Source organism: Rhinolophus ferrumequinum, chromosome 6, assembly GCF_004115265.2.
Source record: "Rhinolophus ferrumequinum isolate MPI-CBG mRhiFer1 chromosome 6, mRhiFer1_v1.p, whole genome shotgun sequence".
NCBI lineage: Eukaryota > Metazoa > Chordata > Mammalia > Chiroptera > Rhinolophidae > Rhinolophus > Rhinolophus ferrumequinum.
In genome coordinates, this window is record NC_046289.1 from 30901917 (window position 1) to 30929740 (window position 27824).

The 27824-nt window shown below is 43.9% G+C and overlaps 1 protein-coding gene across 6 annotated transcripts; it reads left to right on the top strand.

The window, feature by feature from the left end:
- Nucleotides 1-4241: 4241 nt before the first annotated feature.
- Nucleotides 4242-27824, top strand: MAX (MYC associated factor X). Of its 6 annotated transcripts, XR_004423154.1 has the most exons (6): nucleotides 4242-4495; nucleotides 5216-5242; nucleotides 12558-12665; nucleotides 24932-25055; nucleotides 25537-25621; nucleotides 26314-27824. XR_004423154.1 is itself a non-coding variant. In XM_033107314.1 (5 exons), exons 1-5 carry the CDS (start codon nucleotides 4460-4462, stop codon nucleotides 26496-26498), a joined length of 486 nt encoding a protein of 161 aa, XP_032963205.1. In that variant the 5' UTR covers nucleotides 4244-4459; the 3' UTR covers nucleotides 26499-26540. The 6 variants fall into 6 exon arrangements, 5 of the variants coding, with proteins under 5 accessions (XP_032963205.1, XP_032963207.1, XP_032963206.1 ...); XM_033107314.1 differs by lacking the exon at nucleotides 25537-25621 and having other exon boundaries at nucleotides 4244-4495; nucleotides 24926-25055; nucleotides 26314-26540; XM_033107315.1 differs by lacking the exon at nucleotides 25537-25621 and having other exon boundaries at nucleotides 4247-4495; nucleotides 26314-27820.

The window sequence follows — 27824 nt, forward strand, 5'->3', positions numbered from 1 at the left end:
TGCCCACATATTTCTAAACAATCTCGTTATTAAAAAACTCCTCAAGTGATCTTAATTTGTATGTGCCAGCTGGTTCCTTCTGGGACCCTTGAAGTTATACCTCCTCCCCAAAAAAAGGAAAAAGCAAGCGTAAATGACATAGGGAAAGCATGGGACTATTGTCCTGAGGATTGTGGCTTGAGAAGTTTGCTGCTTAGGAAAGACAACGGACTTACTGAGATAGTGGTTGTCTTTTAATAGCTCTGCTATTTTGGTGAAAATGATACTGCTCACTTAAAAAGAAAAGAAAAATCATTGGAAATTCCACCTCCCAGAGACAAATGTTAACATTTTTGTGGAATATCCTCGCTCATCAAAGCATCTCAAACTCTAATGTGCATATGAATCACTTGGGTATACTGCCATGTTTCCCTGAAAATAAGACCTAGCCGGACCATCAGCTCTAATGCGTCTTTTGGAGCAAAAATTAACATAAGACCCAATATTATGTTATGTTATTTTATGTTATATTATATTATACCAGGTCTTATATTAATTTTTGCTCCAAAAGATGCATCAGAGCTGATGGTCCAGCTAGGTCTTATTTTCGGGGAAACACGGTCTTACAATGCAGGTCTGATTTAGTAGGTCTGGGATGGGGCCTGTATTTCTAACAAGCTCCCTGGTGATATGGATACCATTGGACCAAACTTGAAGTAGAAAGGAGCTAGATTGGGCTGCCCAGTGACAAGTCCCAGTCTTGAGAAGCTCACATAGGGCTTTACCAAAGACACGCATGCAGAGATGCAAATGAATTCTAAGAGTCCTAGATTATTATTCACATCATAAAAATACTAAAAAGGAAAACTAGAGGAAATGTATGTTCTCGTATGTCTAATTCTTTGCTGCTATTATGCTTTGCCTGTGAAAGTACCTCTATTTGGGTCACTTAATAGTGTTTCTTAAGTTCCAAACGTGTGAAGATTTTCTAGTGTTTTTGTTTTTTGTTTTGTTTTTAAAGATTGTATTGGGGAAGGGGAACAGGACTTTATTGGGGAACAGTGTGTACTTCCAGGACTTTTTCCAAGTCAAGTTGTTGTCCTTTCAGTCTTAGTTGTGGAGGGCACAGCTCAGCTCCAGGTCCAGTTGCAGTTGTTAGTTCCAGGGGGCGCAGCCCACCATCCCTTGCAGGAGTCAAACCGGCAACCTTGTGGTTGAGAGGACGTGTTCCAACCAACTGAGAGCTCCAGGAGCTCCATAGCAGCTCAGCTCAAGGCCCCTCTAGTTATCTTTTACTTATTATTTCTACTTTAATTGCGTTAGGTCCAAGAACTTGTCTTCTAAGATCACAGTCCTATGAAATTTGTTGATATTTGATGTAGGGCTCAGAATGTGATCAATTTTTTTTTTTATTTTTTTTTGATCAATTTTTATAGATGTTCCATGAGAGCTTGAAAATAATATACTCTACAATTTTTGGGTGCAGTGTTTTATGTGTCTTAGGTCAAATGTATTACCTGGGTTGGGGCCGGCCTGGTGGACCAGGTGGCTGGAGCTCCATGCTCCTAACGCCAAAGGCTGCTGGTTCGATTTCCACATGGGCCAGGGGGCTCTCAACCACAAGGTTGCAGGTTCGATTCCTCGACTCCTGCAAGGGATGACGGGCTCCACCTCGCGCAACTAAGATTGAACATAGCACCTTGAGCTGAGGTACCGCTGAGCTACCGCTGTGCTCCCGGCTGGCTCATTTGTTTGGAGCGCATCCTCTCAACCATAAGGTTGCCACTTCGACTCCCGCAAGGGATGGTGGGCTGCGCCCCCTACAACTAATAATGGCTACTGGACCTGGAGCTGAGCTGTGCCCTCCACAGCTAAGATTGAAAGGACAACTTGACTTGTAAAAGGTCCTGGAAGTACACACTGTTCCCCAATACAGTCCTGTTCCCCTTCCCCAATAAAATCTTAAAAAAAAAAAAAAAAAAGTATTACCTGGGTTGATAGGTCTTCATATTCTATCAATTACTAAAAAGATATCTGTTAAAATCACCAGTCTCTCTATCTGGAAAGACTTTCCTCATCACTTCTGCCTACTTCTCCAGGCCTCCATCCAACAACTGAGGATTCATGTTCACCAAAATATGATCCAGTCTCTGCAGATCCCATCCTTAGCCTGATGGAGCTGACAGCCTAACAAGACTTACCTGATCACCAATACCTCCCCACCCCACCTCAGACCTGGAAATATTTCTCCCTCCTCTGAGCTCTTACAGCATTCACTGTCTGCGTAGCTAATTTAACACTTAGTTTGTGTTCACTGCAATTATTTGTATTCATAATTTACTCCCCTATCAGGTTTTAGATTCCAGGTGGGCAAAGATTATCCTATGTTTTATATCACTGCTTTATTGAAATACAATTATTGACAAACCATAAAATTCGCTCTTGTAAAGTACACGATTCAGTGGAACACTATCTTATTTATCTTGGCATCCTCTGTAGCACTGGTTCTCCATCTTGGTTGCACATTGGAATCACCTGCAGAGCTTTAAAAAAAATACTGCTGCCTGGTTCTCACCCCCAGAGGTCCTGACTTAATTGGTTTGGGGTGCAGCCAAGGCATTGGAATTTTTAATAGCCCTGGAGTGATTTTAACTTGTAGCCAGTGTTGCCCTGTAGTGCTTTGCACATAACTGGCACCCAATAATTGTTTGTTGTGATCATGAATTAGCTCTAACTTCTAATATCTAGCTAACTAACTCATGCAAGAGCTACCTTCCCTGTCTCCCTTATAGCCCATCAGCTTTTATATCATAATGGTCTGCTTATGTCTGTCTCCCCCACTTAGTGTGAAAGAAGACTAGGAGACAAACGCATTTAGAAAAGATGTTTACTTGCAAAGCTGTGCAAACTTCAGTAGGACTGGATCACTGAATAAGAAATACAACAGTTATTTAAAGGGAAAAAAATGTAAAGATTACCACATTTACATGTCTCTTCAGCACGAATGATATGGGGATGTATGTCACAAAGGTTGTGACAAATATCCTCAAACTTCTGTATTCAAAAGTCAGGGATAAAATGGTTTTCATGAGGGAATCAGAAATTTAAGAGAAAAGCTCAAGATTTCATTCATTTTGGAGACCAGATGTAAAAGAGTAGTTCGGGTACTTTGTTTCTGTCAGGGGTGAAAGTGTCTTGTTTTCTCTTCCTGTGGGACTTGATGTACACTCTTAAAATGGCAGCAGGGTAGTCTCATTTTTGTTTCCACAGCTGTGAGCAGCATGAAGTCTGGGACAGTTCCAGTCTGATACATTATGGCATCCCCATGCTGGCACATGTAGGTGTTCAATAAATATTGGTGGAATGGATACAATGACACCTCATGCCACCGTATCTAAATATGATTCTAAATGGACAGGAGGTGCAGTTTCACGTTTTGATACTTTTTGCAATTCTAAATTATGGTACTCTGAACTGGGGCACTCCCTAAACTGCCTCGACTGCAACAAACTCAGAAGAGGCTTTTACTTCCACAGAAACGGTTGTTAGGGGTGGGGGGTGGGGTGTCTGGGAATGTATGAGCCTCACGTGAGTAGCAAGGATGGTCATTTGGAAAGATTTTCGCCTCTGGCAGCTGTCCCTCGGTGAGGCCGGTCATCCTGCAGGTCCTGTAACACTATTTAACACCTGACATTGACACATCTTCATAGCCAGATCCTCAGGGTCCTTCTCGTGGACGTCCCGAGCCTCGTCCCCTAGTCTGCCGCAGCAGGATCCCCAGCTGGCGGGTTACGCCCCAGGGCGCAAAGCTGGGAGACTCAGGAATTAAGAAGACAAAGTAAAACCAGTCGCACCAAGGAGAGACAGCGTTATTTAGGAAGCTGGCTACTCCCCCAGAGCCTCCACCCTGTCCCCTGGGCCCGGCGCCCGGCGCTCAGACCGTGCCCGGCTTCAGGAGCTCCAACTCCCTCCACGTGTCCTCTCTTCCCAGGAGTCTCCACGGCTGCCTCGGGAGAAAACCTCCTGACAACTAGGAGTCGCAGACTACGACTCCCAGCAGGCACTGCGCTGCTTCTCTCTCCGCCCACTCCATGGGACACGCAGGCGCTCTGGGCTCCGTCAACAAGTTGGGCTGGCGTCGACTAGTTGCAGTTCCTTACGGGATTTGTAGTTTTCTTGGCGCTAGCTGTGCCGTCAGTCAAAAGAACGAGAACTACAAGTCTCGGCGGCCCCAGCGTGACCAGCCTGGTCACGTGGAAGGGGGCCGACCGGGCGTGCGTGCCGCCGTTGATCTGGTGCTGCAGTGAGGAGGTGGTTCTCGCCCGTGTTGAGTGTGTGTGTGAGTGAGAGAGTGAGTGAGTGAGTGAGTGAGTGTGTGTGTGTGGGGACTCGGCTTGTTGTTGTCGGTGACTTCCCTCTCCCCTCCACCCTTCCCTCTTCCCCGTCGTCGCTGCAGTGGCCGCTCCCTGGGCCGTAGGAAATGAGCGATAACGATGACATCGAGGTGGAGAGCGACGTGAGTCCCGGGATTTTTTCCTTCCCTTGCGGGTTGTCAGGCAGGGACTGCGGCCGGGGCTCTCAGCGGGGTGACGGCGGCAGGGGGCCGGGCAGCAGCCGCCTCCTTCCCCTCCCCCGCCCCCCGGGCTCGGACCGCCTCCGTCGCGCTCCCGGCTTGCTCCCCTCCGGGCTCCTGGCCCGAGCGGCCTTCTGAGCCTGGAGGTGGGAGGGAGATACGCGGCCTCTAGGACCCTCATCCTCCCCCGGTGGAGGAGGGTGCTGCGGCCTCCCGCTCCCACCCTATACCGCTCAGGATCCGGGGGACAGGGACGGGTTGCGCCGGGATCCCATTGTCCGGACCCTAGGGAAGGGGACGACGCTCAGGACCTGCCCCATCGGTCCGTGATCCCCTCCTCTCTTGACCCGCGGATCCTGGGGGGGTGAGGGAGGACGGTGAGGGGTTGGGAGTGCCCAGATGCCCAGAGCTGGGTCCGAGGAAAGGAAACAGTGCTCTGGTTCCCTCCAGCCTGGGTCGGATCCTGGAAGGAGGGGCGGCGCTCGGGACCCCCCTATCCCGCCACCGGATCCCGCTGGGGGGGTTAGGGGTGTGGGGGAGGGAGGGAGGTCGGGCTGACTCCCCACCCGCCGCTTCCTCCGCCGCCGGCATTTTCTTTCTTTAATGAATGTGAAGTGTAAAAATAACTTCTATATTTTCTATTTTTTTTCTCTCTTATTCCAGGAAGAGCAACCGAGGTTTCAATCTGCGGTACGTCTCCTACTCTCCATTTCATTTTCATTTCCATTCAGTTCTAATCCTTTTTGGGGTCAGAGAGAAAAAGATCATTCTATTACTTTTAATAATGTAGTAAACTCTCCTGTTGATCGCTAAGGTGAGGTTGGGGCCTTGTTCTGGGGTTCTAGGTGGGGAGGTGGGTTTGCAAATCTCATAATTTTAGGTTCTCAGGTGACAAGTTGCGGTGACCGGATGAGTGAGAGAAGATATATGCAAAGGAATGAATCGTTCCAAAGTTTTCTGATGGAGGAATCTAGCTGTCACTATATAAGTTGTAGATGAGAAATGCATCATTCTGAAGTAAGTTGTATGATTTCAGGGCAGAGTGGTCGAAAGATTTACTTGGGAACAAATCGATTCTAAACCATATCTATCTAGTTGTTTGAAGCTGGAGCCACATGCAGTGATCGGCTTTAACCAAAAGTCATGTGACTGCTGTAGACTTACTGAATCTAACACACCATGGTATTATTCTAATACAGAAATTGGAAATGTAGAGGAGCCAGAGGTTGAATATGAGAGTCACATACAGCTTATTGTGTAGTCTGATGATGTTTAAGTTGAAGGAGAGAGATAAAATAGAAAAATAATTAAAGAAAGGTGGCATTGCAGAGGTAGTTTTGCTAAAAGGTGATGGTTGAAACCATACAATATCATCAATAATTTGTCAGGATTTTGGTATTAGTGTTCTCAGTAGATGGTTCTATGGATGTAGATACAGATGTAGATATAGATACAGATGTTGATATACATATACACTAATAATATCTTTGGAGTCAGAGACAGTCCTGTGGGTGTTCCATGAATAGATGAGAGAAAGAAAAAAAGAACAGACACAAAATCAGAATCAGAGGGGAAAAGAAATAAGTATATTAGCGTGTCCACTGTTTGACAGCTGGGAACAGTAAGTGTATAGAATGTGGTCAAAAATTCCTATGCCTCTGGGGGACCTAGGCAGGCAGATAGTCACAAATAAAGTAGAGAGCAGAGGGCAGGACTGGGGTACGTGTTATTTTTCTGATTTTTAAAATGATGTGTGGGACAATCAGGTTGTTTGGAGGCTTACTAGAATTTGCAGGATGCCACTTTGATACCTCTGGTCTAAGAATTTAATTACCACAGGATAAAAGCAAGCCCTCTTACTGGTACTTTCATTAGAGCAAGCAAAAATTCTGCAGTTTGTCCAAGCAGATCAGCATTAAGAAAAGTTTTATTTATTGAGAGCTGATATTTCAATAAAAATCTGAGGATAGAGTTTTAAAAATTAAAAATTACCCTGGCTAATAGTGACTAAAAAAAATTTATTTCTCCTTGAAGTATTGTCAGATACTGAAGTTTATATATATATTTGAAAATTCAGTTCCTTTTTTTATCAGTTACTATTACCATTAATAATGTGAACGTGGAATTTCATGCTTGGGACCCAGTCTATTTAAAACATCTTTTTTTCTCCAAGTCTCTATAAAATCTGCTCCAGGGTTTGATCAGGGTTGGAGGATATGGATTTGAATTGGAATTATTATTTGAATTGGAATTACATTGGCTTTTCAGTGGGGGAAAAGTTTTCCATGTGAAATTTTGGCTTACTGTTCTTGAAAGCTTTCTGCTTTTCAAAGTATTCATCCACATGGGCGTTGATGTAAATTGCTTTATTAAATTATTAAAATGTTTCCACTCTCCTAGAATGCTAATCTCATTGTTTTGTCTAGATATATTTTGAGTTTGTTGTTAAGGTGCCTACGATTTTTCTCTTTGATTTTGGTGGGTGGGCAAAGGGAGTGGGTTTGACCCTTTGTTTTTAATTTGACATCTACTTGCTGAGACTTTTCAGTATTATCTGGCACAGGAAATTACAGTAGCATGGAGAGAAGAAGCCATAGACAAATTTTATAGTGTATCAAACAATTATAAACATGTAGGGTAAAAAGGATTACATTATTTTTCTCTGAATATGTGTTCCTGACACTTAGCATAGATAATAAATGTATTATTTAAAAGTTAGGGGGAGCTATTCTTAAGCTTTACCTTCGTTCAGAAAAGGATGTGGAGTGTGAATAACTACGTACGTATTTAGGACTATAGAAGAATTTTTTAAAAAGTTACTTGGCAAAGGTTCTGCTAGGTCCTAATGTAGAAAGAGACATTTGTGCTTTATAATGTCACTATAGTAGCTAAGGCCTTACTACATGAAAAATGTAGGATACTCCACAAGAACAGCCTTAGGAAGTGAAGCTACCTAACAGAAAGTGAAACTGATTTGATGAATATTTTTTTCTGTTTCCTCAGTGCAAAGAAAACAGCTTCTCCAGTCAGTGACCAATAAACTGTGTTCAAGGAAGTAACCCACAATATTTTTATTACTAAATTTAGTATATCTCAGAATCCCACTAATGTTAACGTTATTTTTCTTATTTTTTGGAGGGAAAAGTTTACATTTTAAAGAGAATTTTCTGTGACAGGTATATTTCATGTAAAGTCATCTTTTAATTGTATTCCTCTTTGGCAATTTCCTTTTGGAAAGAACGAAAATATACTAGAAATGTAAGGTTAGTGTGTTGGTTATGAATCCCAAGGCCTTTTTCAATTTCTTATCCTTCATGATAGCTGAATGCTTTGCAATTAGAGTATACCTGTTGGGGGTTAAAAACAGAGTTGTGCAGTTTCACTGTTGGACCTTTCTGGTATGAAATATTTTTAACTTCTCAGAGCTCTTTGCTTCTTTAGGAATTGTGGTATATTCAGAGGAAATGAGCTTGGTCACCTTTGAGATTAGAATTTTTATTCAGGAAACTAGTGTCTGTTTTACCTGGAATTAGTTGGCTGAGCAGAAGTGCAGTGTGATGCATGTACTTTGTATTATCAGCTTAGAGTGTTCACAGTGATGCAGAAATGCCGGGTTTGTTTTCTAAATAGGCCTGTTTGTTAGAATAAAAGGTGACCTTACACTTGTCTTTTTTCAAGATGCTGGTAGTGATGAAATAGTTGAACAAGAAATGGTTGGTTTTCCATGAAAATTTCCTGACCAAGGCATTTTTACTCTCTAAAATAACTATACTATAGGGGCATATTTAGGTAATAGCATTCCCAAGTTCTTTTAGACACCAAATGTTTTTTTTTTTAAAGGGGTCGTCGAAAACACATGTATTTATTACATAGTAGAAACGTGTAACAGGCTTCAAGCAGGAGACATGTTGGAAAGTAGAAATTTATAGCTTCCAATTAAGGATCTTAGTGAATTTCTCATTCTATCTGCCCATTATTTCATGTTGCATTTTTCATGTTGATTAAAATGAATATTTTAAGTTGCTTAGCAATTCAGTTTTGTTTATTCTTCCCATCTATCAGAAGTAATAAATAGGTCTTTTCTGTTGAGAATTTTGAGCCTGTGTATTTCTAGTGTTAGTGTGTAATTAAAGAGTAGCTTATTAATAATCATAAGCAACACTGTCTTCCCTCTAAAATGCAACCTTTAAATTTCTTAAAGGCAGTAAATTGTTAGTGGGCAACTCTAATTCCCTACATGCTGAGAATTTTCATTAGAATTGAGAGGACCACCTTTATAGACGGAATTAGTGAGGTAGCCTGCAAGAAATGGCATTGTCCTGGAGAACCTCTCTTCATTATATTTGAATAATGAAGCATTTATTTCCCCATGCTATTTGCCTACCTAGAACTTGCAGGAAATAAGGCTCTGATTGATGTAATGCCTTGGACGGTAATGCATTCTCTATGCAATAAATTAGAAGGAAATGAAGAGATTCCCCTAAATTTTGAACAGACCTCCTTAGCTTGAATGACCTTCTGCTAGTTTAGCAGCTTCTTGGCTAACAAAATAATCTTTGCTTTCAACATTTAGCAACACTTACGATAAGCATGCTTGTTAATGTCAGAGATGGACAAATTGTAGGTGAAGATTTTTATTCTGGCGACCAGTATGGAAAGTTTGGTAGAAATAAAACAGGCTGAATGAAAACCTTGGCAGAGATGTCAAAGCTGGAAGCGATTTGGTACTGGAGTTCCTGTTGAGCATCTGTGGGCCACTCTTCAGTATCGCTCAGCCCTTTAGTATTTCTCTTAGCCTGGGATGCCCTGAAGGAAGGGTTTTCCGGCAGAAACCGCAAATCCGGTGTACTTGAAGAATAGCGGCATCCGACCACTGCTTCTGTAGGATGTAGAGGGGAGGTGTTTGGGGGCCTGCTGTCCAGCCCAAGAATACCTCCACTGTCTTTAAGAATTTGTTTGGTACCACCCACCCATTTTCATAATCAGACATCTTTCTCAGTACAGGTGATACAAAGCTGGCTTATCTGAGTTGAGCTTTATTTGTTCAAGACACATAATTGTTTGCCACCCCCACCCACGCCCCCTTTTTAAACTAGTTTTGAGTTTTGTGGGAGGATCTCAGGTACACTGGGAGTCTTCACCCAGTTTTTCATTTTCAACTCTGAAATCTTGGCCTTTTCAAAAAGGGTTGCCAGCAAATGAAAATAGTTAACAAAGCAGTGATAAGCCTGGCAACTGGCCCTCCATTTGAATGAATTAGGTTTTGGGGGTAGCAGTGTTATCAGGCTGGATGGATCTGTGGTTTGGAATTGTTTCCCAAATAGAATTCTCTGCCTTTGTAAAGGTTTTTCATATGCTCTTTCAAGCCACTAGAGGTATCACTTAGTTCAGCGTTGCCTGGAAATAGGCATGTTAGTTCTGCATATTTTTAACTTGCTCTTTCAAATGAGGCTTGGGAAGGAGAAAAATACATCATTGCCATTGTCTTTCAGAGCTTTAAAATTGACTCTGGTTAAGTGTAGCAGCTTCGGGATGGACATGGCAGCAGGGATTGGTCTAAGATTCCACTCCTCTGCTAGTTAAATTGGACCTGGAACCACCACAGAAATTCCATCCACTACTTTGAGAACAACAGTCCCCAGCCCAGGCTTTCTACCAGGCAGTGGACTGCTGCCTTTCTTTGTTGAGCCAACTTCTCAAACTTGGCTGGCTCCCCAGATGAGAAGCCAAGATTTCTACTGATGGTCCTTAGCCAAGTTCACTTAACAATCCTTTAACCGAAAGACTTGTCCATTTGAGTCCTTTCAGGGCTCAGTGAATGGGAAGGGGGTAGAGTGCATTGTGGGATGATTTTGGTGTTAGATTAAATTCGGTTCCACCCCTCTAGTGCAGGCCTGAGTGAAACTAACTTCAACTTGATGCTAGCCTTTTCAGATTTGCAGGGCTCTCCCAGAAAGAAAACAGACAATTAGGATTTTATTTGTGTCAACAAGAGGGATTGTGGGTAACTCTGGTGTCACTGCTTCTGTGCATAGCTCCTAAGCTGGGAGGAGGGCCAGGAATCAGGGCGATTTAGTAGACAGGAGTATCTTGGGCTGCTGCTGGGGACCAAAGCTGGGTGATTAATTTGCATGTAAATAAACCATCTTAGGGAGTACGTTGCAAACACTAGAGAGGCAGTTAGATGCCAAATGCCACTTTAGCCTTCTAAGCTCTAGGTATAGTCCAGGTTAGAACCCAGCTCAGCTTGTGTAGGTGACAAGAGGGAACAGTAAGTTAGGAAAGGACTAGGTATTTAAATATGTTTAATTCCTTCATGCTGTTTTATACTGCTTTTAGAGGCATCTGTAATTTTCTTGCTCTACCTCTAGCTTCAGGTTATCTGGTGTCCAAGCTTGATGATCATTCAGTTTACCCATAAATTCCATCATATATCACTACAGTTCAGCAAACACTCATTTAACAGTGAATTCACGCATAACAAGATTAGGAGGGCTTTCGAAGTGCTGCAGGCATCTGCCCTGAAAATGAGTATTATGCTCTGGAGAACCAAGGCTGTTCTCACATGATGAGAACCATGTGTCCAGTTCAGCAGAGCTATAGGTTAGGTGTTGTGCTTGAGAGACCCGGAAGTGACTGAAATCACCACAGCTGTTCCCAGCCTCCACTTCCTCGGTAACGACTCAGAGTTTTAGGATTAGATTATAGAATTTCAAGTCCTTGCATTCCCACAACTCTTGTCTTTATAGATTTTTGTCTGTACATCTTGTCTAGTACAAGGATTGATTTGAGGCTTTCTTGTGCTAAGCCAAGTTATTTACTCTTGTTGCTTCATTTTGAAAATTCCTGATGCTCTGCTTACAGCTACCTGAACTTCCCACATACAGACTTGCTGTTTAGGTTAGCTCAGTGCAGCCTTGCATATTCAGGGCAAATTCTTAGAGTATATTATTTTCCCTAATTCCCAAAGTATGGATGTGACGAAGTTCTTGCTTTAGGTGAGCAAGTGTTTGTGTTCCGTTTGGAGGGAATACCCTTTCATGGGGGCCTGTTGAAACTCTAGTGCAGTGTTCTCCAGCACTGTTTCTTCTGCCTAAAGCCAATGTCTTGCCATTCCTGATTTGCTGGCAGTCTTCACCCCTCTCCAGCTGATTGTTCTATGTGAGTCTGAGCAGGACACAGGATAAAGACTTTGGTCCATGGGTATTTAGATACTGCCAAATAAGCATGACCCGCCACAAGTGCCTGAGGAAATTTATTCAGAGCATGTGTATGTCAGAAGAGTTGCCGTCTTTAAGAACTACCTTTCAGTCAGCCTGTGTGAGGGGAAGCCCTTGGCAGGATAGCACTTTGAAAAAAAAAAAAAAAGAATTTAGAAAGCACTTGGCCTCTGTATCAACTTTGTCATAATGATCTCAGATTCATGCATCCAGGTTTTCCAGAGGTTTTGGTTTGTATTGTGTGATTTGGTGAGAAGGTCTTGAACGTGTACCTTTTAGCGATCTGGAGACCAGAACAGACTCATGGTGATGGGTTTCACATGGAAAGAAGTGCTGCACCAATGACCTAACTCCTTTCCTGGGCATCCACTGTGGGAAATCTCTTACAGTGCGGGTGGTCTTATGAAGGGGCCCACTGGAGCTTTTCCCTGGTCAGCTCCCGGCCATGGACTGGTGGCTTTTCTGTCACCTAAGTAAGTTGTGGGTTAAGACTGATGTTACAGGAGAGTCACACTTTGTCCTCTGAATAACTTTTATTTTACTTATGCATGCGCTGGATGCATCGAGCTACTTTGGATGTTCCTGTCGCAAGCCTTGCTCACCCCTTTCTCCCCCTTTAGCAGAGCCTAATTCTGGAGACTCCTAACTGCCCACCTCGACAAGTCCTTCCCAGTCCACTCACCAGGGACAGCGCTGACAGCATATACTTCCAGGCTATACCCCAGCCACCTGTGTCAAGCAAAAGGACTGACTTTGCTAATGTGCTCTTTCTCCTATTCTTCTAGGCTGACAAACGGGCTCATCATAATGCACTGGAACGAAAACGGAGGGACCACATCAAAGACAGCTTTCACAGTTTGCGGGACTCGGTCCCGTCACTCCAAGGAGAGAAGGTGAGCTTATTGAAGCTGTTTGGCCATCACTAGCTTGGAACTTGCAATGGGAGACACTCACCTAACTGGAAAGAAATGTAGTCAGGGATATTCAGGTGATATGGTTTTCTTAACTTTTTATTCTTTGGGAGATCATCACACACCTTACCTACTCTAATTTGTCCTTAGTAAATAACGTGAGATGTCATGGAGCTGCTTGTAAGACATCAGTAGGAGTTGTCTTTTAAACTAGTATTATTTGTAATAAATTACTCATTTAAAAAAGTATTATAACAATACAGTAGTTAGAGAGTAGCCTTTAATAGTTTGGGATAACACTAAGGAATGCTGAAGTTAGTGATTCCCAGACTTTCATGAGAGTTTCTTTCGTATGGTTCAAAGTTAGTACTTACCTTAAATGAAACCTCCCAGGAATGTATCTGAACGAACCTGGACACCAGTGATCTCCCCATCCCAACAGCTGTTATTTGAAAGGCATGTAAAGAGCATTTTAAGCTGTGGGACAAACAACTCAGGTAAAGAGCCATGTTCAAATGAAATGGAAGAAAAAAAATTACTGCTCTTCTCCCGCCCCCACCACACTGGTAGCCTTCCAGAAACTAATGTTTTTCCTGGAGAGGTAGGCACCAGCTGTTCCTACATTTGAAAAACAAAATTGGAAGCTTTGCATATAAAGCCTGTGGGCTAGGGTCATTCCTTGGGATTTGGCGAGAACATCTGTTTGCACAGTTAGTTTTATCCTTGACACAGAATATAACTGGCCACTCTGCAGCAGTTCAGTGGTATAAGTGGCAAACTGGGAAGAGGGCCTGTATTTTTTTGGTTCAGTGATTCAATGTTTAAAGAAGCAGCCATTTTAAGAAAAATCATTGCGCTCAGGTGTGCTTTGAGTGGGTCTTCTGATTAAGCTTTGTGTTGGGGGTACTGGGTTTGTTTGGTTATCTAGAATCAAGTTAGGAACCATTATGGTATCATGTGCTTTATACCTTATCTGAGGTGTGGCTGAAGCATGGGGTAGGTCTGACCTTTATGAAAACAATAAAACTGGCCATGTGAATACCTAGTATTGCAAAACCAGAATTTGCCATGGGTTAGGCCTACTTAATATGGACTTGGTTTAATGGCCTTGGACCAAGGTTCTTACCTGGAATAACAACATTCTTTGGCACAGCACTGTCTAAGCACCACAGGAAATCTTTATGATGGGGACAGACTCGCCCTTTTAGTCAAAGTGCACACGTGCAAAGAATTATCTGTAGTGCTTGTCTGAACTGTTAGCAGTCAGTGCTTATCCATATGCCGTGGTATCACTTAAAATGGCTTTGGTGAACTAAATGGACAAGAGCTGCCTTCTCTTAAGTCTCACATCTGAATGAGGAGTGGTGCCAAGGCAGTGTTTCCCGAGTGGCCTGTGGACCACCCACATCAGAATCACTATTGAATCCACGTTTCTGGAAGCAGGCCTGGGATCTGTATTTATAACAAGCAGGTGATTCTTAGGCATTCTCAAATTTGAGAACATTTTAGGAGAGGTGGATCATAGGAGCTCAACTATGCCTTTTTCCTTTAGCCTATTTTACGTTGCTGTAACATTCTTCGTTATGTCCTTAAAACCACATTGTCCTAAATGCTGTTACCTCCTTTCTTCAGGGAAATTGACAGTTTGAATTTGGTAGTCTTGCAAACTGAATAGTTTGTAATTGGCCCATTAGGTTATTCATTTATTCACTTACTCCAGCAAATATTTATTCTAGATATTAGGAATACAGCAGTGAACAAAACACAAAAGCAGAAGCTCTTATTTTGGTGACAAAAAGATAGAAAATGAACTGATAATTAAATATATACATATTTATATATAGTATGTCAGATAAGTGCTATGAAGAAAGTTGAACAGAAAGGAAGGGTTGCAGTTTTCATTAGCTCAGACAAGAAAACACTGACTGGCAAGGCAACATTTGAGCAAAGATTCGAAGGAGGTAGAGGAAGGAAGCATACATCTGATTGGTGATGAGCATCTCAGGCAGAGGGAAGGCGAGTGTAATAGTCCGGAGGCAGGAATCTGGAGCATTCCTGGGCCCCTGTGAAGGAGAACAGAAGCCACAGTGGCTCGAGTGGAATGAGTGAAGGGACCAGGCAGGAGATGAAGTCAGAGAAGTAGGAGACCGGGGGAGGTTAGTGGTGAGGGGCCAGGTTTCATAGAGCCCATCAACAAAGCCCCAATGTGGGAATTTACAGGTGCCCCTTGGGTTTCAGAATCCTGTCCTGCTTTTCAATCCAGATACTACTCTGAGCGTGAATAAAGGAAATGGCTGTTAGCTCTGGTTGAACCCAACCCCTTCCCCTCTAAATTCCATGATCCTGATTAATCTTTGTGTCTGCCAGCCCTGTTTCACAGGTGCTGCAGGGAGTGTTACAGAATACTTGGGTCTCTCAACTTCCGAGTTCTCACTAAATGTTGCAATTTTTTTTTAAAATGTGGTATTTGAACCAAAGGAAATTGGCTAATTCTTGATTTGGATTGCAGTAAGTAATGTTGTGACATTATAAATAATCTCGAAATGATTATTTTATCCTGTGAGTTTTAGGGAGCTTAGATTAGATTCCTGGAGGGAAGGCCTCCAGTCTCCTTTGTGACTCTTCATTTAGTATTTGAATTATCTGTCATGTGTATTCTAAGCTTTTTAAAGAGAACCCAGTACTAATTGAATTGGATCCTAATGGGGAATAATTGTATTTAAAAAAATAGTTTTACATGTAAGACCCAGGCTCCCTTTATCCTGTGTTTCCTATATTTCTACATAAAGAATGGTCACCTTTTGCTTAAATAGAAAGATCAGTGATAAAGTTAACATCTGTGTTGCAGTAACTGAGCACAGCAATTCTATGAGGTGAGTGTTATACTACTGTTATGTTATAATTGCACAGTTACTACTGCTGTTTGCCGCTGCCATCATTACTGTGTCAAAGGTAAGGAAGCAGACTCAAGATCATGACGCCAATCTGTAGCTAGACAGGGAGTAGAAGTCAGGACTGCCCACGGCCAACTTTTACCTTTCTGCCACACCGTAGGGGTAAACAGTTTCAGGTACAGGTGCTCCTTACTTATAAAGGGATTGCATCCTGATAAACCCGTCGTTGTTTTTCCTAACTCAAAAGTGCATTTAATACACCTAATCTGCTGAATGTCAGGGCCTAGCTTAGCCTCCCTTAAATGTGCTCAGAGCACAATATCCAAACACACTGGCGACACAGTGCACTGAATCAGGTATTTACCCTCATGATGGCGTGCCTGACTGCTGTGACTCGCTGCCGTGGCCTGGCATCAGGAGAGAGTGTTAACGCTGTGTATCCTAGCCCCGGAACAGATCCATGGGGATCGCTTTTGCACCATCACAAAGTCTAAAACATAAGTCAAACCATCGTAAGTCAGGGACTGTCTGTATTTGAAAGAAGTCTTGCTTAAACACATCCTATTTTTATATTAGGTGCTTCCCCTGGATAGATCCAGTAATCTTGTCAGTATGTATGTCATGCCGAGGCTACTACTAAAATACTCTCTGAAGTGGCCTGTGTAGGTAACACTGAAGTGCAGAGTTCATTTAAAGTTTGTACATTTTTCTGTGTCCACGTAGTTTCTCTGAAAAATAGACCTTTATAGTTGGCAGTCTATTTGGGTTTTGCCGTAGTTCCCAGTATTAGCACTGGGGCTCTTGAACTCTTGTTTTAATCTTTTGTTTCCCATGTAGTTTTTCAGCTGGACATCCCACTGGGAAAGGTGGGATGGAGTAAGGATCATCAGCCAGTAATTACCGTGTTTCTCCAAAAATAAGACCTAGCCGGACCATCAGCTCTAATGCGTCTTTTGGAGCAAAAATTAATATAAGACCCGGTATTATATTATATTATATAATATATAAGACCGGGTCTTATATTAAAATAAGACCGGGTCTTATGTTAATTTTTGCTCCAAAAGACGCATTAGAGCTGATAGTCTGGCTAGGTCTTATTTCCGGGGAAACACAGTAGAGTAAGGGAGTAAGAACAACTGTGGCCCCATTTCTTATGGGAAGACATTACTTTTCTCGCACAGAATTTTTCTTTGTTTTAAGGGTCCTAGGTTGGGTACTAGAGAGTGTTGCCCAATGGCTTGCCCCACCCTTTTTATGTGGGGCAAGACCTGGTGGCCAGCCTGTCAGTTTGCCTTTGCATAAGGATATGATTCTGCCCTCCACCCAGTAAGTTAGCCCTAGCGCCTGAACTGGAGTGACTACATCCAATCACATTGTCTCCTTAGCATGGCTGACTAGTGATAGAAGGTTCTGTTTCAGCATTGCCATTTGTGCTGTACAGTGCTTTATAGACATTTCTCATCTTTTAAGTTTCTTGCTAAATGTTTATCATACTTAATTTGTCTTGTGGGCAGTTGTGCTCTGGATTTCCCATTTCTGAGTAGAGCTGTGTTAAAGAGAGAGAATATAACCTAAAATGAAAATAAAAACAGGATTTCTTCTAGTCAGCAGTAAGCTCAGAATTCCTTCACTTTGGGTGAGAATATAGGGCACTGCCTTTATCAGCTCCTGTCACAGATTCTAGCACATGGTAGTTCTCAGTAGGTACTTGGAGTGAGGGCGCCAGAGGAAACAGCCGGCTTGCTCAGCCCTTTAACAAAAACAGCACCAGCCAACATGGTTGTGCTCGCCTGCTTAATTAGGAGCCATGTGAGTGCTGTAGAGGATTAAAAGGTATAATAATGTGTCTACTCTTGAGGGTCTTGCTCTTATTGGGAGAGAGGATTATTCCTAACAATTAACAATGATAAGGTAACATTCTGAGCATCAAATAAGAGGTTAAAACACTGAGCTAGTCTGTTTCATCTTCGTTAAAGCCTGGTTTCCTTAACAGGTAGATATTGAAACCAAAAGTAGTGATTCTTAAGGCTGAAGGTCAGTCTCCCTGTTAAACCCACTCAGCACTGTGACCAGGGCACTTATCCCAGTTGTAATTGTGTGTGTGTGTGTGTGTGTGGTTGCTTCATGGATGTCTGCCCGTCTCTAGCACCACACCATAATAAGTCCCATGAAGGCAGGAGAAACATCTTTTGGTCATATGTGTTCTCTCAGGGCTTGGCACACAGTAGGGAGCAGAGTGAGTGTTTATGAACTGAAGGAAGGAAGCCCCCTATCTAGAGGCTTACTCTGGTGGACACCTTTTAAGGTGGGCAGTTTACTCAGCAGCACGTCTACATCATATCTGGGCTGCTGGAGGGATCATCTTTTAAATGACATGTAAACCACAGCCCTGGCCATTTCACCTCATTACTCACTAAGGTTAGTACCTGGCTAGACTCCAACTTGGGCAATTATCTTCTTAAATTTTCTAATCAAATTGTCCATAGCTGTCCTAGTCTCCCTTAGCTCTGGGCTCAGCCACTATAAATGTATCGATTTATTGAATTCTTTGTAAACTGTATCTATGTGTTGCCAAAAACCTCCAAGGGCTTTTCACTGCCCATCAAAGTAAGAACTGGAATTCCATGCTCTCTAAACAAGGTATCCAACTTGCCCTCCTGCTTTTTCTCCTCCTCCCTTTATTGTGGAGGGGTATACACCCTCCTCTGGGTCCCCAGAAATGTCATTCTCAGTTATCTGAGTTCTTTCCTTTCCTCAAGGTCCAACTCCAACCTCACCGCCCACATGATGTCTGGGTTTTGTGGTGAAGAGACCTACTCACAGGGCTCCCTAGCCTGTAAATTCTTTTCTACTCATGTGCTTCTGTGTGTTTTTCCCGGCTGGTCAGTCCCCACCTGCCCGCCTTCAAAGCTCATGTCAAACACTTCATCATGTCAAACACTTCACCACCCTGTGAGCTCCATGGTTTCCCTCTCCCTTTAATCCTCTATGGAGCCTCTCCTGTGTCTTCTTTCTATAATGATCTTAGACCTAACTGAAGGGTGCACTCTGAGGGAACTAGCCTTCTGGAAGCCTCTGCAGTGCAGTAGGGAGGCTCACTCCCATGGAGAGGACTAGAGAGCCAAGAAACTCTACTTAATGCTTTTTCCATCTTGAGATTTGGAAGAATGGAGATTGGTTACTAGGCCTTCCCTTGAGCCTTTTTATTTCTTTTCTTTTTTTCTTTTCTCTAACAGAATTGCAAAAACTAGGAAAATGGGAAGAAAGAAATAGCTGCCCCCCAACACAACTATAACCTTTCCTTTATTCTAAGATTATAAGACAAGCATTACCCAATAGAAGTTTAATGTGAGCCAAAAATACATTTTAAATATAATTTAAATACAATTAAAATTTCTAGTTGAGACAGTAAAATAACAGGTGAAATTAATTTTAATATATTTTATGTAACTTAATATGCAAAAATAGTATGACTCCAATATGTAATCAATATGTTAAAAATTACTGAGATATTTTACTTTCTTTTCTTTCACTGTCTTAAAAATCTAGCATGTATTTTATCCTTACAGAACTTCGCAATTCAGACTAGTCACATTTCAAGTGCTTATTAGCCACATGTGGCTAGTGGCTATTGCATTGGACCGGGGCAGTGCAAAGATACCCTCTCTCCGCCCCACACCCCATTTTAATGGCTGAAATTGGGTCCATCTTCAAGTGGATGTCAAAAGAAACGCCTCCTCCTCCACCCCGCAAAGCTGCTATAATTAAACCCATGGGTTTGTTGGTGGAGTCTAAGAAGCAAGGAAATGATGGTATCTGTATTCCCTCCTGGTCTCTTCATATGCATGTTTTATGTGGGTAAAATGTTAGTTTGTTTTCACGTAACATGCTTTTCCCCCAGATGATAGAGTGTTCATATTTAGTCATTAGGCATGTTTCTGTTGGCCATTTAGGTTGCATCCAGGTTTTTATTTTTACAAATAATGTAGTGACGACCATGTTGGTGTATGGAACTGTTTTCATCACATCGATGGAGCGCTGGATCTAGGGGTCAGAATATCTGGCTTTTTGCTGTGTGTTGCCAAAATGCTGTCCAGGAAGATTGTTTTTATGTCTCATTTTTCTTGTTTCTTTCTCAAGAAAATTCTAAAGACTAGTGTTTTGGTACCAATTCCATTGCTCTCTAAACAAGGTAACCAATTTTACGAACACTGGAAATTTTTTTTTTTTTTGAGGGGTGACTAATTTAGTAGACAAAAGGTAGTACTTTTGTATTTTATTACCTATGAGATTTAATTCTTTTCCATGTGTTTATTTACTAGTGGTATTTCTTCTTGGGGTAACTGTGTGCTCCTGTCCTTCATGGTGAAAGTTTGATGGGAAAGAGTCACACGTAACATTTCAAACTGCCAAGGGCACAAAAAAAAGAATACAAAATTTGAAACATGATTTATATTGACTCAAACAAATAGCTGACTCCTGGCTTTCACTACCCCCTCAAATGTCTGCCTTCCCCTAGTAATCAACAGAATGGTCCTTCGGGTTGGGGAGGGCCTAGCAACAAGAACCCTTTGAGGGGTCTAACCCCACAGCCTTCTGGCCTCCCTTACTGGCATTGATGGGGCTTCCATATTGGAATGAATTAGTTTAATGTAGAGCCACATTTATTGTGCAAATTCTTTAATTTTTGTTTTCAGAAGATGGCTTATTCAAATGGAAGTGGAAATGTACACTGGCTTTGCCCTAGCCCTCCCTTTACCTTAATTTGTGTAAAATCTTGTGCCAGTTTCAGAAAATGATGGTTTTATTTTTAAAAAATAACCAGTGCAAAATCAAACAGGTGTCAGTTGGTGAGTCAGGCAATAGTTCCTTTTTCATTCCCCAGGATATGGCATTTTGGGTCTTGGGGTAACAAGGCAGCTGAAGCATCAGCCCAGTAGGATCTGATTTTGACAATGAGGAGGAAAAATGACAAATACAGCTAAGTTCATCGTTTCTCGAGTCAGTTGGACGCTAGGGAACAGCAATGGTATTCCTAGTGTTAAAGTGTAGTACCACTCTTCTCATCCTTGCCTTTCCCAATCTACTTTCTAAAACAACTTGGAGTTCTACACAAATCCAGGTTACTGAATACGACAACTCCAAAAACGTGGAACTCCTTCCTCAAAAAGTTTTGAGAACCGCTGCCTTAAGTGGGATTTAGTAACTTTGGATGTCATCCTAAGCATCACTGTTAACTACTTCAGGAATCATTGGGGGCCTTAGAAAGGTACGAATGAGAATGAAACTCAGGTTTGGGGCATTTGGTGAAATGATGTAGTTGATTCTTGCCTCCATACATGAGGTGGGTGCACTCTGTTCCCAGGCAGAGTTCTGTTCCAGTGGGTGCCTCTGGAGGCTCAGTTGACCCTTTTCTCTGTCTCCTTGTTGCTGTGGGGAGGGATGCAAATTTGTAAGCAGCTGCAGCAGGAGAAGGAGCAGAAACCTGCTGGGCACCTCTGCCAGACCAGGTCTTCTCCATTGTCCGTGTAGATTTATCCTTCTTAAGTAATAAGCCCAGCACTGTGGGGAGTGGTACTTGCCTTCCCCCTGCGGCCAGGGGCGGGCAGTTCCTCAGACTCTCTTGCAGCTTCAGGCTCTCCTCTCTAGTTGCTTGTTCTCTGCTAGAAGCCTATTGGGTTTACACCTGTGTTCAAGAGAGACAGGAAGACAGCCTTCCTTCATTGTTGCTATTAACAAGCTACTTCTTTTTTCCCAGTTTTTTTTTTAACCTAATTCTAAAAAGTTGTCTTCATCTTTGCTTCAGCTTCAACTCACTTCTGTACCTATAATCTGTGCAGAGATCCTTTACCTAAACTCGCACTCCTCCAAGAAGACCTCCCTCACCAGGGTCTTCATTGACATTCTTGTGGACAGTGGGGTCACTCTTTTATAGTCCTTTTTCTCCTACTCACACTCTCCTCCCCATGACGGTACTGTCCCTCTAAATCTATTGGTGTTTTTTATTAGTTCCACAGCCTCCTTTGTATTCCCAAAGTATGGGTGTCCTGGAGGCCTGGGTCAAATTCTCTCTCCTATCTAGTAGTTATATAACATTAGGTAAGTTACAGCTCTGTGCCTCAGTTTTCTCATTTGTGAAATAGGGGAACCAATGTATCAGCGATTGTGTGAGGTTGCCCGGCATTTAGTAAGTACTCAGTATTAGCTGTTGCCATTATCATCATACTCATTTGTATTGCTTGTGCAGCCATGGCTTTGGACGAGATCTGGCAAGGTTGTCCATTGTCCCGGTGCGTGGCTCCCACAGGTGAGAGGCCGAGGAGCCACTGCATTCACTCACACTGCAGTGTGTGAGGCCCAGTCCCCCCTGAGTCCCCTCAACCATGGTTAATTCTGTCTCAGGGCTGTGTCCAAACCATTGAAGAGACCTGTTTCTACTCAGAAAGACAGAAGAAGAGTTAGTGCCTTCTAACTGTAAAAAAGCAGGAAAAAATATTCAGGTCCTTATTGGGTATCCAAGGGCAAGAGTTGATCTGGGAACATGTTGACTTCCCAGGTTCTGTCTGCTCAGGCACACTCACACGAAGATTGCTGACTCAGCCAGCTGAGCCCATGGCGGAAAACAGAAACTGAAAGCCATGGGTCCTGGGTGGCCTCATGTTTACTGTTCCATTCTATAAACTCCTGAAGGCAGGCCCGGCCTGGCTACACCCTAACCCTGGGGCTGGTCAGGTGATTTTGTGTGCTTTGGGTAGCTGGGAGGGGAGAATTGGGACAAGTCTAGGATTTCAACCTTCAGCGTTTTGCTTTTTCTTCCCTGGACTAGATGTACATGTACATTTTGAGAAGTTCTTTGTATTTTGTGCTTTAAATTTTTTCTTGTTGGATTTTCTTCTTGTTGAGTACCCTGGGAAGAGCAAAATAAAGTGAATAGAACCATTCTTTTTGACTTGCTAACGAGTCGGGCACCCTGAGTGGCCTGGGGTTCTGCTTTCGCTAGGGAATGGAGGAGGAGCTGTGCTTAGCATTCTGAAGGCCTTGTGGTGGGTTTATACCAGTCCCGCCTGTGGACACCTCTTGTTCCCAAGGCACTTGGTGTCATTCATTAGAAGTTACCACACCGGGCATTTGCATGTGCTCTCCTCCAGAGATTTTGCTTTTTTTCCCTTGTCCCAGATGCAACTGAGTAGCAATGAGAGCTAATGTTGCTTTCTGGGAACTGATAATTGAAAAAAATCAGCAAATTTAAAGAGAGACTGTGATGTAAATATGCATAGCAATTAGATCAGTGATGGAGTGCATAAAATTTGGAGGGCTAGGTGGGGTCTGAGAAAAATTCTAGTCAGATAAAGAAAAGCCATGGAGAGAAATACTGTGTCTGCAGTCACAGAGCCCGTTAATGACAGAGCCCAGAATGTACCTGTCTCCTGGATTCCTAAACTCTTCCATGTCACTCTGCCACCTATCCTACAATACTTATTTTTAATCCCATCTCTAGCATCCAGAAAGGCAGGGTATTTTAATTAGCCCTTTCTAATTATGTGCCTTTTTTTTTTCATTTTATCACCTAATAATTAGACCCTAATAAGTCCCCTTTGACGGAAATGGGAAATAGCATCTGAAGTGGCCTTGAAACCAGAGTTAGGTATTGCTAGGTACTCTCATTCATCCTACATAAGTTGATTTATTTAAAGAAGTACACCTGGCTTTGTCTCCACCCCTCTGCCCTTGCCTGTGCTAGTCCTCCCGGCCCAGAGTGGCCCTTTTCCACCAGTTCTACCTCAGTCTCACCCAGGGTTCACTATATCAAATAGGAGCATGTGCACGCACATGTGTGCACGCACGCGCACAGCCAAGGCCAGTGCCGGGCACAAAGCAGGTAATTGCCCAGCCAGAAGCCATCTTTCCTGTGGCCTTTCTAACCTGCGTATTGCCTAATCTGTACTGCTCATATTACACTTGTTGGTACTGCCCTGTGATTTGTCTGTGTAGATATGTTTATCTCCTCCACTAGATAGTAAGTAAGCATCTGGGCAAAGGAATCCATGACTAACAACATTTTGTTTCCCCACAGTGTTTGCTCAGTCCCTTGCACATACTTCACACCAGATAAAAATGGTTGAATATGAAAAATTTCCTTTTGAGGAAGTTGCCTCGAGGGTGCTGTAAGAAGAAAGCCTGGAAATCCTAGTACTTGTGAAGGCTGGTGAATAAACCCAGGCCTTACAGACCTCTCTGGTACCCAACCCAGCCTGGGGTCTATAAATTGAGATTGTCAGGATTTAATACAGTTGGATTTAGTTTTGCTAGCCTAAGTGTGGGGGTTTTCTTTGCCCTTTTCCACCCTGCTGTGTTCTGGTTGTTTAGGACCCTCTGGGGTTGTACAGAATTGGTCGAGTACGGCCCTACCCTGAGGAAGAAGTTTTGCTACTTCTCAGGAGCCTGGGTGGCATGAATGCCACACGTCAACTACCAGATTACCCTGCCTTGGGCTTCAGTTCTCTTGTCTTTGTATCATTCTACCAACTCGACTGGTTGACTGCCCAGTAATTCTGGCCATGTTTACACCTGACATCCATTTTATTGACTCACTAACTTGTTCCTCTGACAGGGCAGTGCCTAGGCTACCCACGTCCATGGTATAGGTGTGGTTGCTTCCTGACATGGCCCAATCTCATGGTCTTCCTGTGTTGACATCAAGCTCTGACAGCTTTCACCAAAGTGTTTTTAGCCAGGAAGGCTGACATAGTGACACAGCAGCATGGCCTAGCTGGAAATAGTTAACAACGGTCTGAAGATCTGGCTGAAATCTAGGACCTTGATGAAAAACCCTACTCTCTCCCATCCTTAGCCAGCTCCCACCGAGATCTCACTTTTACCTCTGGAGCAGCCACCTGTAGTCAGGCCCCAGCAGAGTGCTGGCCTAAGCTCTCAGTTAAGTAGTGTTTTCATGTTTTCAGACATAGCCAGGCTGAAGACTTGAAAGCAACCTAAAGAACCAAAGGGGATGGGAGGAGTGGAATACAAGTTCAGGAGTCAGACGGACCTGAGTTTGAATCCAGGCTCTACCACTGTCTAGCTGGTGATTTTGAATAACCCAGTAAACTTCTCTGAGCCTCAGGTTCCTGTGGAGCTACCTCTCTGAGTGCTGGTGAGGTAAGCTATGGAAAGCAGTTGGCGCCTTAACTGGCACACAGAAGGCTCTCGGTAGCAGTTCCTTTGTTTCCTCAGCCTGTCCCACCTCACCCTCTTGATTCCCTTCCCCCACGCTGCTGTTGCAGAAAGACATAGTTTCCTCACCACTTGGACTAGGTCTTTATTTTGTTCCCTTTGCTTTTTCTTATATTGCAACAGGCATCCCGGGCCCAAATCCTAGACAAAGCCACAGAGTATATCCAGTATATGCGAAGGAAAAACCACACACACCAGCAAGATATTGATGACCTCAAGCGGCAGAATGCTCTTCTGGAGCAGCAAGGTGAGCACCTGAGCTGGTGGGGCACCTGGCCCTGCTGTGGTCCGGCCAGGTCAGGGCTTCGCACCTGGGCCTGCAGAGCCAGCACCAGTTACGGAGCGTGTGCTCAGAAGCAGCTGCGGCCCTGTGTCTGCGGCCTGAGTAGTTGAGTGTTAGAGCCATCCTGAGGAAGGACCTGAGCTGCCAGTGAGGGAGCAGTGAGTGGAGTCTAGGGCTTAGGCATTTGGAGACTTGTTTTCTGACCTGATCCCTCCTTTCTTGGGGCTCAGGTGCTCTGCCTATAGTAGGAGTCACACCTGACATCAGGTGTTTCAAAAGAGCTGAGGGTCCTTGGAGTGGAGTGTGCTGTGTAAGTACCAGAAACTCCAGGGGTTCAGGGACAGTGAGCTCTCCCCATTGTCAATGGTAGTCCAATCAGGGCAGCCTATGGGCCAGGCCCATGCTGTTCTCCAATGCTCACATCCGCCTTTTCCTACAACCACAGGGGAAAGCGAGAGCTGATCAAGTTCTTTGTTCCTGGGGAATTCACTTCTCTTCCTCCCTCATGGAAGATGCAAGTAAAAGGAAATGCAAGTAACCACCTGGGTTAGAACACCTCAAATAAAAATAAAATAAAATAAAATAAAATAATGGGTTGACAATCCAGGCTCAAGATGAGCTAAACCGAGGGCTGGGCAGAGGGAGGTGGCAGTGGGTTGGTTACTGGGCCGAGCAGCCTGCATGTAGGGGCTTTGTGTCAGAAGGCCCAGGTATTCCGTGTGTATTGGTGACTTGCTTCCAAGTGTCCAGCTTGTCTTTCCAAGTGGATCTTGTACATGAAAGCTAAGCCAGAGCTTTTCTTTGGCTGATCCTTCTTATGTCATCCTTTCCTGCTGGTGTGGCCTTCACACTCTTGTGGATTCTGGCATCTCCAGGCCAGCTTCTCCTCTGTCACTACACTGTTGGGTCCCACAGGGAGCTCATGCTCCTGTCTACACTGGGCTTCCAAGGCAGGACGGTGACATCACATGCCTTCTCTTTAGGGTTGGGTGGCATTGCAGAGTGGCTGGCCATGTCCACTGGGTCCCCAGGTCTGGCTGGGAAAGGAAGAGGGAAATGAAGTATGCTGGTGGAACAGCCACCAGAAGGGAGTTATTTCTAAACCACTCTGAGCCTCGGGGGCCAGCAAGCCCTACGGAAGAACAGGCTGGACCTGAGCTGAGACTCGCTTACATCCCCAGTCTCCAGAAGGCTGTAACCTTCTCGCTTGGTTGCCTTTCAGTCCGTGCACTGGAGAAGGCGAGGTCGAGTGCCCAACTGCAGACCAACTACCCCTCCTCAGACAGCAGCCTCTACACCAACGCCAAGGGCAGCACCATCTCTGCCTTCGATGGGGGCTCGGACTCCAGCTCGGAGTCGGAGCCCGAAGAGCCCCAAAGCAGGAAGAAACTCCGGATGGACAGCTAAGCTCCGCGGGGCAGGCCAGCAATAAAAACTGTCTGTCTCCTCCATCGTCTCATCCTCCTTTCAGTTCATCCTTAGAACCCCAGAACCATTTAAGAGACTCTGTTTTTTTCCTTTCTCTTTTTTTTTTAATTTTATTTTTACATAGAAGCTCTTGGACAACAGCTCTCGTTCTCCTTCCCCATTCCCACTACTTTTTTTTTTTTTTTTTTTTAACGTTTCCCTTCAGGGATACCCTGTCCCCACCAGGAATTTTTAAACCAAAACACCCCAACATGGCAGCTTTTTCTATGGAGGAGAGACGGCCGGCCGGACCTCTGAGCACACGGTGTCCTGACACCCACCAGCTCCTCCTGCCCTGCCGGGCACGGCCCGGAGGATTCCTGCCCCTCCAGGCCTCTCCTCCTGGGCCACCCTCACCTCTGTTTGATAGACTTTGTGAATCTGTGGACTGCTCACTCTACTTTAAGAAGATGACCGGTTTAAGAAGTAATCAGAATTACCCCCTCTTCTTTGTAAGGATTTTTTTTTTCCTAAAAAGCTATTTATCGCTCCTGTTGAAAGACCTTGAAGTTGTGGCATGGAAGGAAGTGGGGACAGATTGCAGCACAGAGTCTTTGGCCTGTTTCACTCCTGCTCCTCTCAGCCAGCCTTAGGGAGGGCTGCGTGACGCTCGCGTGGTATGTGTGGGGCACGGCAGCAGTGACGTGGTAGCCGCCGCCAGAGGGGGCTCGGGGGTGGGACAAGGAGGGGGGGTCGGGTGGGGTAGAGGTTTTGTATTGAGAGCCAGTGATGATGTTTTGATATTTATTTCCTGCTACTGAAATTTGAATCTGAGTGAATCGTCCCTATTTCTGATGATGTCGGTATTGCAAAGCGACAGATTCATAAAGTAATGATCAAATCTTCCTTTCTTTCCGTGTGTATTTCTAAGAAATAGAGCCAACTGATTTTGTATGTAAATACCAAGAGCAAGTTACCTGGTACTAAACCCGCACCCTAGTGCGGCCCCTCCCCACCCTCGCCCCCCCACTCCCTTTCTGACTGTCCGAGACCCCGTCCCCAGTGTGTGATCCAGCCCTGGTTCTGGCTGCAGTCCGCAGATCCCAGTGAAGGTCTTTGTGTGTTTAGGCTTCATTTCTTTGTCTTTTTCCTACTCCTTTCCCAGCATTTGCTGATTTCTAGTGTATACTCTGTAGTCTCAGTCCGTGTTTGATTCCATTCCATGGAAATAAAAAGTATGTTGTACATACTGCCCAAGAATTGTCTTGCAAGTTAAGGCTTCCCCCTTTACTATAAGACTATAAATAAAAACTTATTTTATCCTTC